Source organism: Danio rerio, chromosome 21 (genome assembly GCF_049306965.1).
Source record: "Danio rerio strain Tuebingen ecotype United States chromosome 21, GRCz12tu, whole genome shotgun sequence".
NCBI classification, from domain to species: Eukaryota; Metazoa; Chordata; class Actinopteri; order Cypriniformes; family Danionidae; genus Danio; species Danio rerio.
Window position 1 is genome coordinate 40,102,619 of NC_133196.1, and position 17,382 is coordinate 40,120,000.

The 17,382-nt window shown below is 36.3% G+C and overlaps 3 protein-coding genes across 5 annotated transcripts in view; 1 reads left to right on the forward strand and 2 right to left on the reverse strand.

Annotated features, from left to right (window-relative positions):
- The window catches only part of gemin5 (gem (nuclear organelle) associated protein 5), a 43,495-nt gene extending 31,951 nt beyond the window's left edge, over positions 1–11,544 (forward strand). Inside the window, exons 23-28 of one of the 2 annotated variants that reach the window (XM_001339844.9) lie at positions 1,890–2,100; positions 2,250–2,504; positions 3,845–4,007; positions 6,772–7,144; positions 7,232–7,310; positions 11,300–11,544. In XM_001339844.9, the coding sequence (XP_001339880.5) occupies positions 1,890–2,100; positions 2,250–2,504; positions 3,845–4,007; positions 6,772–7,144; positions 7,232–7,310; positions 11,300–11,464 (1,246 nt within the window). In that variant the 3' untranslated portion in view covers positions 11,465–11,544. The remainder of the gene's footprint in view (positions 1–1,889; positions 2,101–2,249; positions 2,505–3,844; positions 4,008–6,771; positions 7,145–7,231; positions 7,311–11,299) is intronic. The other variant, XM_009295614.5, reaches the window with a different exon arrangement.
- The window catches only part of wwc1 (WW and C2 domain containing 1), a 449,056-nt gene that overhangs the window by 307,183 nt on the left and 124,491 nt on the right, over positions 1–17,382 (reverse strand). The window lies entirely within an intron of this gene.
- The window catches only part of cnot8 (CCR4-NOT transcription complex, subunit 8), a 13,142-nt gene continuing 9,335 nt past the window's right edge, over positions 13,576–17,382 (reverse strand). For both annotated transcript variants that reach the window (XM_005173877.5, NM_213479.1), the window contains 1 exon segment: positions 13,576–14,415. In XM_005173877.5, coding sequence (XP_005173934.1) covers positions 14,287–14,415 — 129 coding nt within the window. In that variant the 3' untranslated portion in view covers positions 13,576–14,286.

Sequence of the window (17,382 nt, forward strand, 5' to 3'; positions counted from 1 at the left end):
AACAAGTAAGATAAAAACAGATGAAAACAGAGTAAAGACAGTTTTTCATATTCCAGAACACCGGTGTATCATATCTTCCCACTTTACTCTGGGACTTCTCCATTCTGGTGATCATATTGGACAGCTCCAACAGATTAGATTTTTCACCTAGTATCGAAAAGGTAAGCTTTACAAGCTGTGATTACGTGTCCCCTAATTTCAACTTTCTTCTGGAAGTAAATTGCACGGCCCCTGATTTTAAACCCTCCCAGGAGTAGAACGCTTTAGCTAGTCAAACGTAATAAAAGGTCTGGATCTCAACCAGACACCAGGGACTTTTATTAACAGGGATTATTAACAATAACATATTGGGCTCTATTTTGATGGTCCATGCGCAGAGCGCAAAACGCAGGGCGCAAACACTTTCAGGGCATGTAAGAACGCATTTTTGCTAATTTAAGGACGGGAAAATCCACTTTGCGCCGTGACACATGGTCTAAAAGGGTTGAGTTTATTTTCTTAATGAGTTATAGATGTGTTTTGAGAATAAACCAATTAGAGTCTCATCTCCCATTCCCTTTAAGAGCCAGCTGCGTCGCGCCATAAGCGCATTCACTATTTACAGGACGTAAAGTAAGTCTAAGTGGAAAAAATGAGCATTTCACTAGCAAACAGTTAACAGCTTTTTTAACAGAAAACTGTTAAACAGAGCATCTACTGCGTGAGAATGAGAGATAATGGATCTACTTTCACTTTCGCTCTTGGATAGGGAAACCTTTACGCACAGACATCAATTAGTCTATAAATAATTAATTGCGTTTGTTAAGCGCAAATATTCGTTTCAAAACTATTTCTAAATTCAGTTCTAATTTCCAGCAAATTAATAAATGAACAATAATAACGAAATTGTGCTCAAAAACCTGAGTTATATCCTAAAACACATGCTGTGCCCCATATGGTCTAAAACTTGCAGGTGGGCAAATCTAAGCTTGTTTTTAATACAACAAATATAAATATGGATATAATAAATAATACTGCTAATAATAATAACATTATACAAAAGCAAATTGTTATGTATGAACTGAAAAAGCCTCCCGAGATGAAGAAGACATAAAAGCAGTGATTTTTCATATTTATGTAGGCTAGAAAATAATATGTTTTGTAATATTTTAATCCTTTATATTTATATCCTATATCTATTCTTATTATATCCTAAATATTTAATTTTTTTCATATGTAAAGATATTTGCCTATTGCTCTCTTGTGCGTATTAAGCAGTGTGTAAGCAAGGCGCAACTCTGCGCTGGAGTTTAGACCGGGTTTGTTTTGGTCTAATGAAAAATCTATTTTAGTTTTTCAAAATAGCAACGCGCCAGCAGTGCGCCTCAGAACGCCTCCCTTTTTAGACCATGGGCGCCTATGGGCGCACATATGAGCGCTAATGCATTTGCTATTTAAACAGCGTAGCGCAATGCCTCAAAACGACTCTTGCGCCAAGCTGAAACTAGCAAAAGACTATTGCGCCGCGCCTTGCGCCACATTACGCCAGGTGTATGATAGGGCCCATCATTACAAGTAAATTGAGCAAATTTGTTATTTTGTTTATTGAACTGGTAGCCCTTCACATTAATCTGTATCCAAAAAGCTCTCGGTTTCAAAAAGGTTGGTGACCCCTGCTTTATCATAACGAAAGGGTAGTCAATTTGAACAATACACTTGTTAATTGACAAAAGTACAAAAAATTCTTCCCAATTTTCTCAAGTTTGATTTTGAAGGTTGCCACGCCAAAAAAAGGTGCGACTGAGACATGTTAAACACGCTAAATTAACACATCACAGATTCTTAATTTCATAGCAATACCTCCAACTGAGTAAAGTGATTTAAGCGGTGTGTGGCTGTTTTCCGTTCAGTTACCTGGCCACAGACTCCAGCTTTGATGCAGCTAAAGTGATTGGGAAGAAAGGGGATGTGACATCACTGAAGACGGCGGCTCACCTGGCACATATAACAGGAGAAGCAGAGCTGGCACACTCCCTCTCTCTGAGGTGCGCCAAAGACCTGATCGCGACCCAGGACTGGACCGCAGCACAGGATGTCTTGAGGACACAAGACTCACTTTTGGTTGGTTTCCATATTCATCAGCAGTTCGGTGTTTGAAAATTTATATAATGAAGTTAATTCTAAGGCAGAGATGCCCAAACTGGCGCATTGAACTCCACTGTGCTATAAATGTGGTTAGGTTTTATTGTAATAGTTATATTTCTGGACAGGGTCACCGGCTGGTGTTCAGTGTGAATGAGATTCTCACTCAGAGACTGGCGGACACAGATGTGGTCAGCTGGAGTTCGTCATCTTCCCACTGGTGGTCTTCGTCGCGTGAGGAGGTCTTCTTCTCGGCGGTGCTCAGAGTGTGGCAGAGAGAGTTTGGAGTGGATCCTGCAGACCATCACAAACTAAAGACTCTCCATCAACAGCTGAAAGCCATCGAAAATCCTCCGCACACCACTACTGGACCCGTCAAACAAGTACGTGCGCAAATAGAAGATTCCAACCGTCCTAGCTATGATATAAGATAATTAGCTCTGTAAATCTATTAACCAATATGTAACGCATTAATCACAATCTTGGTCTCTGATTAATTTAGATTAAGAATTTAATACTGTAAATATGCAGTGTAATTGAAATAAAGAAACGAATGACAATCTAGTTTAAGGAAACTCTAGTTTTATGATCTTATTGATTATTTTTTAATTGCTAAAGTAAAAGTGGAGATGTCAGTTGTCATCGATTATCTGCGCTGTTATAACGAGGTCATTTTGGTCATTTACTGATGTCCAGTGGTCGACAGTTAGAGCAATGGAAGTGCTTACTGCAAACTGACTCACTTGAACTTTTTCTGTCTGTATTTGTTTATCATTTCGCCCTAATAGTATCTGGTACAGTCCATTTAGCGCTGGAATAATTTCGCTTTGACATTGTTACTTTATCTTACTTTGTTACTTTATGGAACTTTATCTGTCTTCATCTACACACATGCGTCAGATTGTAATAATAGTACTGACTTTAGCCATTTTGGTCCCACTTTATATTAAGTGGCCTTAACTAGTATGTACTTACACAGGATTTAATAGTTTGTTACAATGTATTTATTGTGTACTTATGCTTGATTAAATACCTGTTTGTAAATACATCTGTAATTAACTTTTGTAATTACATTTGTAAATACACTGTTGACCATCCCTTACACCCTAACACACCCTTAAACCTACCCATGCCACCAAACCTGTCCATAACCCAACCTCTATCCCAACTCAAAAGCACCACAAGTGTTCTCAAATACATTTAACACACAGTAGGTACGATGTATTTATTTTTTGATGTAAGTAAATAGTAGTCAAGGACACTTAATATAAAGTGGGACCGCCGTTTTTACTATACACTACCTGACATAAGTCTTATCATCGATCCCAATTGTAAGAGCGACAAATAAAAACTTGAATAACTTCTAGTTGATGATTTGGAAAAATGGTAGAAGGTAGATTTTTCCCATGAATCATCTGTTGAACTTCATCCCAATCATCACAAATACTGCAGAAGACCTATTGAAACCCGCATGGACCCAAGATACTCACAGAAATCAGTCAAGTTTGGTAATGGAGGTTTTGGGGTTACAGAGGGGCTAATAACTCTGACTTCAACTGTACTTTACTGTATAGCATATCATAGTTAATTATTATTGATCCTTATATAAATTATTAAATTAAGTAAATCATATTATATTGTCTGTCTTTAGACTAGAATGAAATGTATCTTTAATGCCATCATGTAAATCATTAGTCTTTGGCTCCTCTTTTATGCTCCTCAGCTGTTATCTCACATCTCATTGGACGTGACTCTGTGTGCCCTGAGTGAGCTGTTGTGTGATTGGCCGTCTGTTGTTGAGGAGTTGCTGCGAGCTCTGAGTCGAGCTTCAGCAGCGGGAAGCTTCACACTGATGGCAGAGCTGAGCCTGCTGCTGTTTCCACACGGTCAGAGATGCTCATCTACACAAAACAACAACACACAATCACTTCACATCACGACTGCCTATTGTAGATAATCAAAATAAAAAAAATAATAATAAAAAAGAGAGAGAGATAAAAAGAAAGATGGACTGCGTCCGAAATCGCCTACCATTCGGTAGGTATTAGATTTGAATTTGAAATTACTACACAACCATTAGGAAAGAACGTTCTATACAGTATGAATGTGAGTAGTACGAATGCAGCTCGGATGTACTACACCCACCATTAGTCATTATCACGTGACCAACCCACGTCAGTTACGTCGCTTCACTCCTCTCATGTGGCATCATAGGAAAGCGCATTTGCCTATTGCAAACTTGTTCCTGGTGGTCAGGTGTCCTACAGATTTTAGCTCCAACCCTAATCAAACACACCTGAACAAGCTAATCAAGGTCTTACAAGGTATATATGAAACACCCACTCAGGTGTGTTGAGGCAAGTTGGAGCTAAACCCTGCAGGGAACCGGACTTCAGGAACGAGATTGGTGACCCCTGGTCTATTGGATGTGCACTTTAGAATCTCGCCAGAAGTAGTAGGTAAACCAGGAACTTCTCACCTACTGTTTTTCAAATAATATGAATTTGGACATACTACTCGGCTCGCATACTATATGGTATGGTAGTATACGATTTCGGATGCACCCATGGTGTACAAGTACAATATGGTGTACAGGTATTGTAAATAATCAAATTTAGGGAAGAAGAAAAAAAAAATCTGATATATATTTATGTTGCGAAATGTAAACACGGTCATGATATTTAAAAAAAATGGATTCATGTCATCTTTAGGGTGGCATTATATACTTAAAGTCCACGTGAAATGAAAGTTGGAGAGACCTTTATTTCAGAATGTTGATGTAGTTCAACTGAAATAGAATATTGAGTAAGGGGTGGGACTTTCTTTTTGATCATCGTTTCCTCATAGCAAACTAACGGTAAGAGGGGTGTGGCTAAGAAGATTGCAGCTGAAGCAGTCAAACTGTCATCATCAGAGAAAAAACCACAGCTCCAAATGCTGAAGCAAATAGTCAGACTTTGACTGAAGATTACCAGAACAAGGCCCAATCCCTATTTTACCCCTTAGCCCTTACCCCTTGTTTTGCGCGTTAACGTGAAGGGGTAGTGGTGTCCCAATTCTCTTTAGCTTGAAAGCTAAGGGGAAGGGCTAGATAACCCTTTAAACAATGATTTTTCAGGACCAGACTCGAAACTAAGTGGTAAGAAAATTTCCCAGAATACACCAGCCACAAAGGCAGGAACGCTGCACCTGGAAGTAAGATCCACAAATTAGTATTTTACTTATCATTTTTACGAATTTTTACAACAAACAAACAAACAAACACGTTTTAATATATTCATAACCGAGTTGGTGTTTTGCTAAAATAAAAAACACTAAATTTCACTATCTTTCATCCCTAATCATAGCTTCTGTACAGCAGTCCCACAACATTTTGACTCTTGATGACACTGGAATACCCTGTCAGAAAAGTCTGGCTGGGAATGAGCTTTTTACAGTGTCTGCTATAATGTTAATGCTGTTTATTGTGTGTTTACATTAATAAATATGGCCACTGTGTAAATGTACAGTACAGTTACGATCTTATTGCCACATTATATCAATATGATAACAAAAAATATATGCCTTCAGTGATTTCCTGAAGATAAATACCAAAAAATAACAACTGGTATCACTACAGCAATCACGATCGTCAATCTCATATGAAGCAAAAGATTGCGATGACCTGATGACGTGTACGGGTGTTGTAGTGGTGTCCTATTTCTTAGGGTTAATTTTGAAGCCCTTCGCATTCACACTCTGCTCCCACGCTTCTTGAAAGTACTTGAACTTTAAACATATGGATTCAAGGCCTGAAAAATAATGGTCCTTGACAGTAATTGAAATAAATTTAAAAAAATTTGATTTTGGTTTTTATTTCAACAATTGTACTCAATTGTCAAGAACATTATAAAAAAAAACTAAATTCTTGAGTTTTTTTGTGGGGGGTGGGTTGGAGTGTAGGGGGTGCAGGGTGTTAATCTACCTAATTGTGTTGGTACAACATGAAGGAATTGTATGGAACCCATTATGTTTTGTGGTGTTGCTTCCCCTACTGCAGTAAATTACAATTTTCCTCCATGTTGCTGTCAGTTTATCAGGAACTAACGATTTTGTTCTCACTGGATGTAAATGGCACTTTATTTGCAAATTTGTTCAGCATTATTCCAGTTTTGCACATCAGTCTAAAGCTTGGTTTAAACTTCTGTGTTAAGTGATCGACGTGACCCACGGCACATGCAACACGCGTAGCTGTGCATTCATATTTCTGCACTCTGTTTCTGTTGCTCTGCATTAACACTTCCGAAATGCTAGCGGGCAGTGAGGTGTTAATGTTCCTCTGTGTCTAGTCTCTTTACTGGTGTTTTTTCTGAACGCTTCCTAATGTACAAGTGGTTTAAACTCGCTCATTTTGAGGCAGGAACCGGCAGACGTGAAACAACTTTAACTATAAGTTAAACACAAATCAAAACTTTCCATCCTGAGCTACTGCACATTAATTGACGCTTGTAATCAGTCGCTCCAATGGACTCGCGCGGTTCATAAATCAGTCTAATCCACATCTTTGGGTGGAAACAGCTTATTATAATTTTGGTAGAGAAGAGTCATATATCATGTCAAGTTTGTCAAACGTTCTACCGTTAATCGATTACAATCATTGTTTTCTACCAGGTTTGGAGTCGGTGGCGCTTTACAAACAGAAACTAGACCCGTCTGATGAGAGAAGCTTGGCGATTTCTCAAAGCATCGAGGCTTTCATCTGTTATCCACTCATGTATGAGAAATGGTGGACGTCAACGTCGACCAATAACAGCATCAGCAACGGTCATCGTTTAACTCTGGCTGACGGAGATGAAGAGAAGTGTAACGGAGAAGCTCAATCTGATGGCTTCTGGAAGATTCTTCTGTCAGAACCTCACGCTGATCTGCAGGCCAACCAGAGAGCCATAGCGGAGATTCAGAAAAGAGTCAGCAGCCTGATTCAGCAGCACAGCAGGTGTAAAGACCCAGAGACGGCTCTGGAGGGATCTGCTGGAGGAACGGGGTATTTCTGATGCTCTGCTTTATTCCTGTGCTTTTGATTCAAGTGCTTCAAAGACATGTCTAACAGCTGCTGTGTGTCTTTCTCCAGCAGCGAGTCTCTATCTGCGCTGACCGCACAAGTTGCTGAACACCATAAAGCTCTCGCCGCCGTCCCGGAACACATCAGGGTAAGTTGCTCCGTTTGCGTATCAAGTTGTGTTTCCAGATCCAAGCCCCGCTACATGTTTAAAGAAATATCAATAGCCGTTCACGACTATCGTTTAGTCATATCACACATTTAACATCTTAAAGGAAACCCTAAAGACACGTATGTCTTAATATAATGTAAATGATGTCTCTTTGACAAAAATGTGACAAAAACATATTTACATTAGTAAAAAAGAATCCACATTTATTTATTGAAAATTATTCAGTTTATTTTGGACCATGGGCCTGCTATTGTTTTCAATGATGTAATATGGTTGCTCTGCCTCTATTGCGCTATCAATTCCCATCATAAGTGCACCAAAACTAATGATACAAAATGTTTCTTCTACTCCACATATGCTGCTTTTGGTTGTCATTTTGGACCAGGGGTGTCTAAACTTTTTGGGCCGAGGGCCAGATGCAAAAAAAAAAAAAAAAACGTTGTTCCGGGCCAATAAATTTTTTTTTACATACATCACACAGACACGTGTGTGTGTGTGTGTGTGTGTGTGTGTGTGTGTATATATATATATATATATATATATATATATATATATATATATATATATATATATCTATCTATCTATCTATCTATCTATCTATCTATCTATCTATCTGTCTCTCTCTCTCTCTCTCTCTCTCTCTCTCTCTCTCTCTCTCTCTCTCTATATATATATATATATATATATATATATATATATATACATATATAAATATAAATATATATATATATATATATATATATATATATATATATACATATATAAATATATAAATATATATATATATATATATATATATATATATATATATATATATATATATATATATATATTTCCACACATTTCTAAACATAATAGTTTTAATAACTCACCTCTAATAACTGATTTATTTTATCTTTGCCATGATGACAGTAAATAATATTTTACTTGATATTTTTCAAGACACTTCTATACAGCTTAAAGTGACATTTAAAGTCTTAACTAGGTTAATTAGGTTAACTAGTCAAATTAAGGTAATTAGGCAAGTTATTTTATTACAATGGTTTGTTCTGAACACTTAAGGGGCTAATAATTTTGAACTTAAAATGGTTCATAAAAAATTTTAAACAGCTTTTATTCTGGCCAAAATAAAACAAATTAGTCTTTCTTCAGAAGAAAAAATATTATCAGACATACTGTGAAAATGTCCTTGCTCTGTTAAACATCATTTGGGAAATATTAAAAAAAGAAGAAAAATCAAAGAGGGGCTAATAATTCTGACTTCAACTGTGTGTATATAAATGGATGGATGGATGGATGGATGGATAGATAGATCATAACAAGAACTGCTGCTTAATTGAATGCATGTGAAAGCGACACCTGGTGGTTATTTATTGAATTACGTTCATTTTTGTAGAGCGGGCCAGATTCTATTGAAATTTATAAAAAGCCTCGCGGGCCGCCACAAAACTGATTGCGGGCCGTAGTTTGGACACCCCTGGTGTAGACAAAAAAGAAAAATGTATGTTCATTTATTCACCCATAGGTCATAGATGAATTAAAATATGTGCTGCCCTCTTTCCTCTTAATAACAAAAATAGACATTAAAATGACAGCTACAAACAGTGGTAATGAAGCATCTGATCTTCATCATCTGTAGTGTATATATTTCACTGGCAGGGGTGCGTTTCCCAAACAACGATGTAACTTGCGGCTGAACTATCATGGTACGATGCATCGTTTGGGGAAAAAATGAAGTACAGTAGTGACGAGTGTTTCCCACAACTGGAGTTTCTCTGTCGCAGATTCATCGCTTGAACCACGTTAGTTATAATGTAAAACACGCATAATGATGCTCTAAACTGGGTGAAGTAACAACTTCTTTAGAGAAGAACCCCATTATTTCTTTGTGCAAATTATATTGTTTTACACGCACACAAATTTAAACAAATACAATATAAGTTTTGGTGAAAACATGCACTCACTTTCCATATCCATTAAAATGTATGTAAAGGCACATATAGGGCCTGTGTTTCCTTTACAGATACTATTGAGAACATATTCTATTCTAAAACATAAAGCCACTTACAAAAGCAAACACATATTCTAATATCATATATAAATCATAGAAATAAATAAATAATGAGGCAATTTATTAAGAAATGAAATTTAATGTTTAATATTTATTAGGAATTGAAAAAAATCCTACTTTAAAAATAATAATGATGATGATGATGATTAAGTAGGATGTTGTTTATTTATTTTTTTGAAAAGTCTACTTTTACAATTTGACACTTGTAAAGCACTGCAGAAATGTTTACTAACATGAACTAACCATGAACAACACATGTACAGCATTTATTAATCATAATTGAACATTTACTAATGCATTATTAACATTCAAACTCATGCTTGTTTACATTAGTTATTGCACCATAAGTTAACATGAACAAGTGCTGTAGTAAATGTATTGTTCAATGTTTGTTCATGTTAGTAAATGCATTAAGTAACATTAACTAACAACCCTAATTGTAGAGTGTGACCAAAAATACTTTGAAAGCAAATTACACCTTAGAAAGATGACTTTTTTTTTTGTTTAGTTTTTTGTCAGAATTCCAAGTTTAAATGTTAGAATGTTCTAAATGAATAGGGCATAGGGGAGATAACTGGGAACAGAACACAGCCAGGAACTATGTTTCTAACTACATTTCCAGAGGTGTATTTGCAAGCCAGAAGTTTGCGAATGTTCGTTGGAACAACGGATTTGGGAAACGGCAAATCAAAGAACTATATTTGTAATGACACAACCTTAGTTGGCTAACAATGGTCTTCGGAAACGCACCCCAGATTAGGTAGTTGTAAAATCATGAATTTTATTAATAGTTTTTCTCAGTGGCTTTGGTGCATTTCTCACAACACTATTTACATAACATTTTTTACAATTAGTCATTTGTGCACATCCTAGTAGCAGTTTCTCTTTCCTTCCAACACATTGCAGATGCTTTTGGACATGCATCAATTGCTTTCATACAACTCTCTGCTATTTATAACATTATCATCTGCTTATGTCATGTCAGTCAAAATGAACTAAACTTGTAAATGCTGAATAGTCATCCCATATAAAACTAATAGTCCTCATTTCATTACTTGAGTCATTGCATACTAAAATGTTGAACTAGTTATCAAAATCTGTCAAGCTAAAAAAATAATAATAATATATATATATATATATATATATATATATATATATATATATATATATATATATGTGTGTGTTTTTTTCCTGAAAATATCTTCTAAATTGAACAATTTGATGAATGATTTACAGACCTGTGTATGTTGTAGGTTCAGTTCCAATATGTTCTGCAATATTGTTTACAGTTGTGCACAGCTCTACCCAAAGGAAGCTTATGTTTGTTGTAAATAAGGGTGTGTTTATTCTTCTGCACAATGCTGTGAATAAATTAGAATTGTAAAGAGCACATGCAGTAAAACTGTGAAACATACATATTCAGTGTCTTGTACTCTGATACCTCACTAAATGGAGTAATGTCCAACTTTGCTGTAGTTGGCTGTGCATATACAGTGCTGTCTTGAGCATTTTCAGGAAGTGTCACTAAAATCTGACTTTTTTTGCATTAACAAAGCGTGACAACATGACAAAGCAATTTGACTGTCTTGTTTATAAACAGTGGTGTCAGGGCTTTTCTTCTTGATGACACAGTTAATTTGATGGACATCAATACTTTTCAGGAATGAGCTCTCCATTTTGAGCAAGTCACATGCTTTTTGCAGGTTATCAGCTAGGTTTTGCAGTCTGTACTGTTTTTGAGGACTGCATTAACTGTTGTGCAAAAATGCACTAGTGTTGTGAGAAATGCACCAAAGCAACTGAGAAAAACTGTAATAAAAATGGCTTAGAGCAGCTTTTGGTCAATGTCCTTTAGCAGATGGGATGCTTAAGTTGTTGTTTTTTTCTCGTTTTGCAGAAATACCCGTTTCCGGATGTGCTGGAATGTTGTATTGTTCTTCTGCACATGGAAAAACACTTTAATCTGATTCCACAGCACATCTGCTCTGAAGCCACAGCTTTATTGCGCAAATATGGAACTGCAGAGTCTCTCAGTAAAGCTGTGAGGAGACTCATACACTGACACCTTCTGGCTAATTAGCACTTCCTGTTTTTGATATGCAGATATGTACTATTCACGTTTGACTAATGTATGAATAAAAATAATAATAATAACATTCTCCCAAAATTTACTTTTGTTACAAAAAGCACTATACCAGACTTAACAAACCCATGTTGAACACACCATTCAAGCCTAAAATCTTCAGCATTGTTAAACCGGAGGCAGGTGGGAATGTTTGGAGGACTAATGCTTCATCTAGACAACTTGAACGAGGATTTTTCCTACTTTGGGGGGGAAAAAAGTCCACAATGCTGCTTTAAAGGGAAAATTCACCCAAAATGGAATTCTGTCATCATTGACGTCCCTTCACCTGTTTAACTTTATTCTGTTGAACACAAACTGTTTTCAAGAGTTCACACTTAGATGTTGCTTGATGCTGCTTGGCTCCTGCCAGGCCTTTTAGCATTTAAGGTGGTCTGAAATCAGGTAGGTCTCGAGAGCTACCCCTAGTAAAGAAGGAAAAGGAGGAGGTGGGGTGGAAGGGGGGATTCTTCCAAAACAGAAATTCAGCAGTAGGGATCAGTGTATTTATTGTAGGTTTAGATCAATCTGATTGGATTAATACTGATTATAGACTTCCACAGATGTTGTTTCACTATGGAAGTAAATGAACCTGTAGTTAGTTTGAAACCACATGAGGGGGAGAAAAAATGAGTAAAAGGTCATTTTTGGGTGAACTAGCCATTTGAGTTGAATATTAAGTTGAATATCTATAAACTATGCAGATCGAATAACTAAGATCTCAGCAAAACATGATTTAACATCAGAGATGGCAGCTAATTCTGCTTCAGTGAGACATTAGAGATTTGGGATGAAATTAGTATTAATATTATTTTCAAATTCACAATGTCATCCACGTGCTCTATTCATGTTGTATCTGCAGTTGTACATCCACAAATGGCTCTCCATCTGAAGATTTGCACAAACATAAACATGTTTTTGAAAACAAATATTATGTTTTGTATTCATGCATGATGCATCTTAATTTATGTGTCCGAAAAGGAAGTTTTGCATTTGTGGATCGGATTATGGTTTGAATTGCTGAATTTGACTTTGTTCTTTGTGTGACTAATGTAGGCAATAGCTATGTTTCCATCCAAAATTGCACATTAAATTTATGTGCAAAACTGGAATATCGCATAAAAGCCGTGCAAATAAACCAGCATTTCCATCCAATGAGTCAAAGAGAACAAAATCGTCACTTCCTGATTAACTGGCACCAAATATCAACAGTAAAAACAAAATTTACTGCAGTAGAAGCTGCGTGAATCTTTTCTGTGTTTAATAAATGACTTTCACGGAGAAGGACAATGCCGACACACAATGAATGCGTGGTGGCGTTTGAAGCGAGACGGGGAGAACAGACACTCTTGACACGCTCCAGAGGTCATTAATAATACAATTACACTAATACTGAAACAGACTAAAACAACATTTGAGATACCAAATAATGTGAATCTAATTGGATTTGCATTTTAAACATTAAAGTTAATAAGGTATTACTTTTTATTTCATATATTAAGATTTGTTCACTGCAATCGATCCGCTCCAGAGTTTGTTTCAATCGAGCCGAGTCCACCTCATTCAGGTGATCTCGGACCGTTTGTTTTGGCACAGGTCCAAGCGTGATTGCTGGATTCACATGTGCCAAACAAACCGCACTAACTGGGCAAACGGGACAGGTTCCAAAACAAAAGTCTAGGTGTGAAAGCACCCTGAGTTAAAGTTACCTCTCTTTCAGAAACAGGCTTGACTTACTCTGCTTTCTCGAGTTTGACAATCCTGCCATTTTGAAACGGAAAACCCAGAGTTTCTCTTAATTCAGAATTAATATACTCAAGAGTTTTTAAATAGCGTATTTTTTAAACGGGACCTTAAAGTTTTTGCTCTGGGTTTCAGTATGCTTTAGCTGAAAAAATTTGAAAATAAAGTCGTCTAAAATGTAATTCGACTCAATATAAAACTGGTTTATATTCATTTTTGTTAACCAACAAAATCATATTTGCCTAACTGCGAGTGATAAAAGGTCAGTTTTCCGAACACATGCCTTGTAAACAGACATGAGACCACTGTAGCAATAGAAAACATTTTAATACATAACTGCCTCGGTCAACAGATACAATAAAAACACGTACCACAAAACAGTCGCGATCATGTGACGAACAGATTTAAAACGGTTACATAGGACCAGTAGACTCGTGTTCTCAAAGACACCCCCCAAAACCCTCAATCTAAAATGTGATCCTCATAGGAAGAAAAAAATGCTTAAAGATAGCGGCTTCTTTTGAAAGTTTATATTTTAATATATACATGCTGGCATATTTTAAAAACACAACCCCGTGATCCACTAATGGCGAGGGCAGTTCCTCCTCACCTCAGAGACCATTAAACCTTGAGCCTTTCTAGAAAATATCAAAACGCTTCTAAAAAGGACTGGAGCATATTAAAATGCCTGGAGTCTCGTAAGCAGTACGATACACAAGCGCTGGTCCCATGCTTAAAACGATGGTGTTTTAATACTGTAAAACAAAAAGATAAAATTTGTCTCCAAAAAAAAAAAAAAAAAAGCAGCGGATGGGAGGAAGAGAGAAGCACATCTGGAGTCCCGGAACGGTACGGTGGCTGTGATGGACTACAGAGCAGAACACAATCTGAGATTAGCTTGTTTGCATTTCCCAAAATCCCTTTAGAATGCATGAATCATTTGAAATCATCTCTGTAAAGGACAGGAAAGAACAATGCTTGGGTGGGATTAAAACAAGTGCGTCACCACTTGAGTTTGGTCAGTGCTTGTTGTTGGTCTCTTCCTGCGAGGAGTTGGAGATCCCGTTCTGACTTTGAGTAGAACCCGATCCCAGGCCGTAGAGTCGCCCGCAGTACTTGGCGTCATCGATGTTGTCTTCAAAAAACAGCTGAAGAAGTAAAGCAGGATCAAAGTTAGGACTAATTCAACTAAAATGAGCTATTAGGGCTGCAATGAATTGATTAAAATTAATTACTAAAAGCCTTGACAACAAATTTTATAATCAGTTCGTCGTCCCAGCCGACGCAGAGATGTTTGATTATTAAATTTAAAAAGTTGAGCACCGCGCGTAACGCACTCTGCCTCTTTTGCCTCACACAGCACGGAGAAAAAAACGAGCGGAGGTAACGTTAGAGGAAAGATACATGGCGAGGAAGGGAGCGACAGCAGGGTAAATCACTACAGAATCCTACTTTTGTTCCGTTTTGAAGTGAGGAACGTAATGTCCCTGGTGCTGGTGTTTACTTGTTATCCAGATTGACAAGCATGACGTGAAAAGCCACTGAAAGAAAAGCACTGAGCCAGAGAAAGAAATGTCATTATCACAATTATATAGCGTTTTAACCACTCAATGCTTATTTTATGTTTTAGACATGTAAATACACACAAGTGCTAGTAAAACAATACATTTAGAGTTTGTAAAACACAAGAAAGTCTATGGAAGTCTAACAATCCATTCAAATATAATTTGCCGATGTTTATTATTCATTTCAGAAACGCGTAGTAAAAGTAACAATAAAGTTTAATCATTTATACGTCATTTAAACAACAACAAAAAAACACTCATGGTTTTGCAAATTGGAATATCCGGTAGTTGATGACATGATGACCAAGCGTGTGAATATTTTGCATTAAAACAGAAAAGCATAATAAAAGGGATACATCTGTCATACAGCGCTATTGTGGCTGCGGTGTGTCATGTGACTGAGCTTCTAAAATAGCAAAACTCATTCCTGGGGCCAGATAGAATCTTTTAAACTCACCAATGAAAGGGTTAATAACAGTAGTAAAGCAGCGGTGGTATAGTAACTTTGCATCGCAAGACCAAAGACATGTTTTTATTAACTCGATTTTTTTTTTTTGGATCTTTTTTTTCCAATCGGTTGTCATGTTTAGCTGCACTGTAAAAAAAGCTTGTCTTAGTTGATCATTAGTTTCATTTTCAGTCCAAATATCTAAAAAAATCTTTAATCAAGACTAGCCAAGAAAAATGGCATGAGAAAATTAAGTGATGCTTCAAACTTCTGTTTAAGATTATATCTCATTAAGATTATTTTCTGACCCCATTGGCAATAATTGTGCAAGTTTTAAGCAAACAATCACTTAATTAAGGTGTTTTTTTCAGAAACAAGACTTCTTTTTTTTTTTTGCTTTTTCATGCGTCTCGTATGTACCTTGATTTAAGATTTTTTTTTAGATATTTAGATTGAAAACAGGACAAAACTACCAAGTTAGTTTTAAATTTTTTATTATTATTATTATTATTATTATGATTATTATTATGATGTTAGTTCTGTATTTTGAAAAAAGGGTTGGAAATGAATGCTTTTCTCTTTTTTTTTATTAGATCCATCGAATAATCGGAATTTATTTTTTTTGACAGATTAATCGATTATTAAAATAAATAATCGTTAGTTGCAGCCCTAAAAGTGTCAATCCCATACTTCTCCTCTGTGCGACTTGAGTTGTTAAATGCTCCCTTGTCACCAATAATAAGCGGGCCAATCATAGATCTTGGGATCCACATCATTGTGACACATAATCAAGGCTACACCAGTCCGCATGCACTTGACACTGAAGTATAAATCGGCCTTTAGTCAAATATTGAAGTTTTGTCATAGGATCTTGTCTGACTTTATTTAAACAGAAGGAAAACAGAAGAGTTCAACTGCTACCAACCAGTTTAATTATATAAATGTATTCTTTTTTTCAACAACATTGTTCCTGAACTGCCTTCCACTTGGGTTCTAATTGTTAACAGTGACCACACCAATAACAATTAAAGTGGAATACAAAAATGACTGAAATTCGATATTAATCGATACTGAAATTTTAAAATGTCCATTTCCCGCTAACATTTGAGCATAAAATGTGTAAGGGAGTTGAAGGATTCAGATTTATACTTTCTAATCAGTCTCAGCATGATCAACTTTTATATTTTTCTCAACATCCTGTTTTTATTACTTTTATTAAATATGTTTATTTGATTACTTAACTTTGAAATGATTTTAACTAATGAATAAGTTACCACATTGCTTTATGTAAGAGTGTTCAGTGCATTTGCCTGTCTTTTTGTAACTATTTTCAGAAGCCACCAAACTAGGTCAGAGGTCACGGAACTGAAGGGCTGAGGACTGGAAACAACTGTTTCTATTGTTATTTCTAAAATGTCTAAAGTGATTTTGCTATTTTTACGGTTAATTCTTTTAAAGTGATTCTACTTTTTATTCTAGACAGACTTTGTGTAGCAAGGATATAACAGCCTGAATATTATACCGGTTTTTAACCAGTTTTGATAAAGACGGCCGAGAGTACACTCAGCCTTGGGTAAGAAACAGATTGTACTTTAAGTGTGTGTGTTCTATTTGATCGTGGATCACAGGTCTGGAGTCAGCTCTAAACAGTCTAGTGGAGGTCTGACGTTTGTAAGCTTAAGATATTGCTCAGAATTGCACGCATGCACCCCTGTGAAAATGTTTCTAGTCTATCTGTGTTTTAACCAATCAGGTTAGAACACCTATATGTATGATGCAGTTAATGACGTATGTGAGAGTATAATTGTTATTGATTTGTGATTGTAAGCAGAGCGGCCTAGGAACTTCTTGCTAGTGTTGAAGCTGGCTTCTGCAAACTATCTTCAGTAAACTTTATTTATTTATTTGAATCTCTGACTCTTCATCTAAAAGACGGGTCTTTCTTTGGGGTAAAACTGTAAATAATCCCTACAGAGTGTTTTTGTTGTTTAAAAGACGTATAAATGATCTTTATCTATGACATGAGATGGGCATCGTCATGTTTACATGTGTCAGTTCATATGCCTCAATCATAAAAGCAAAACACGGAGGATTCATCAGTT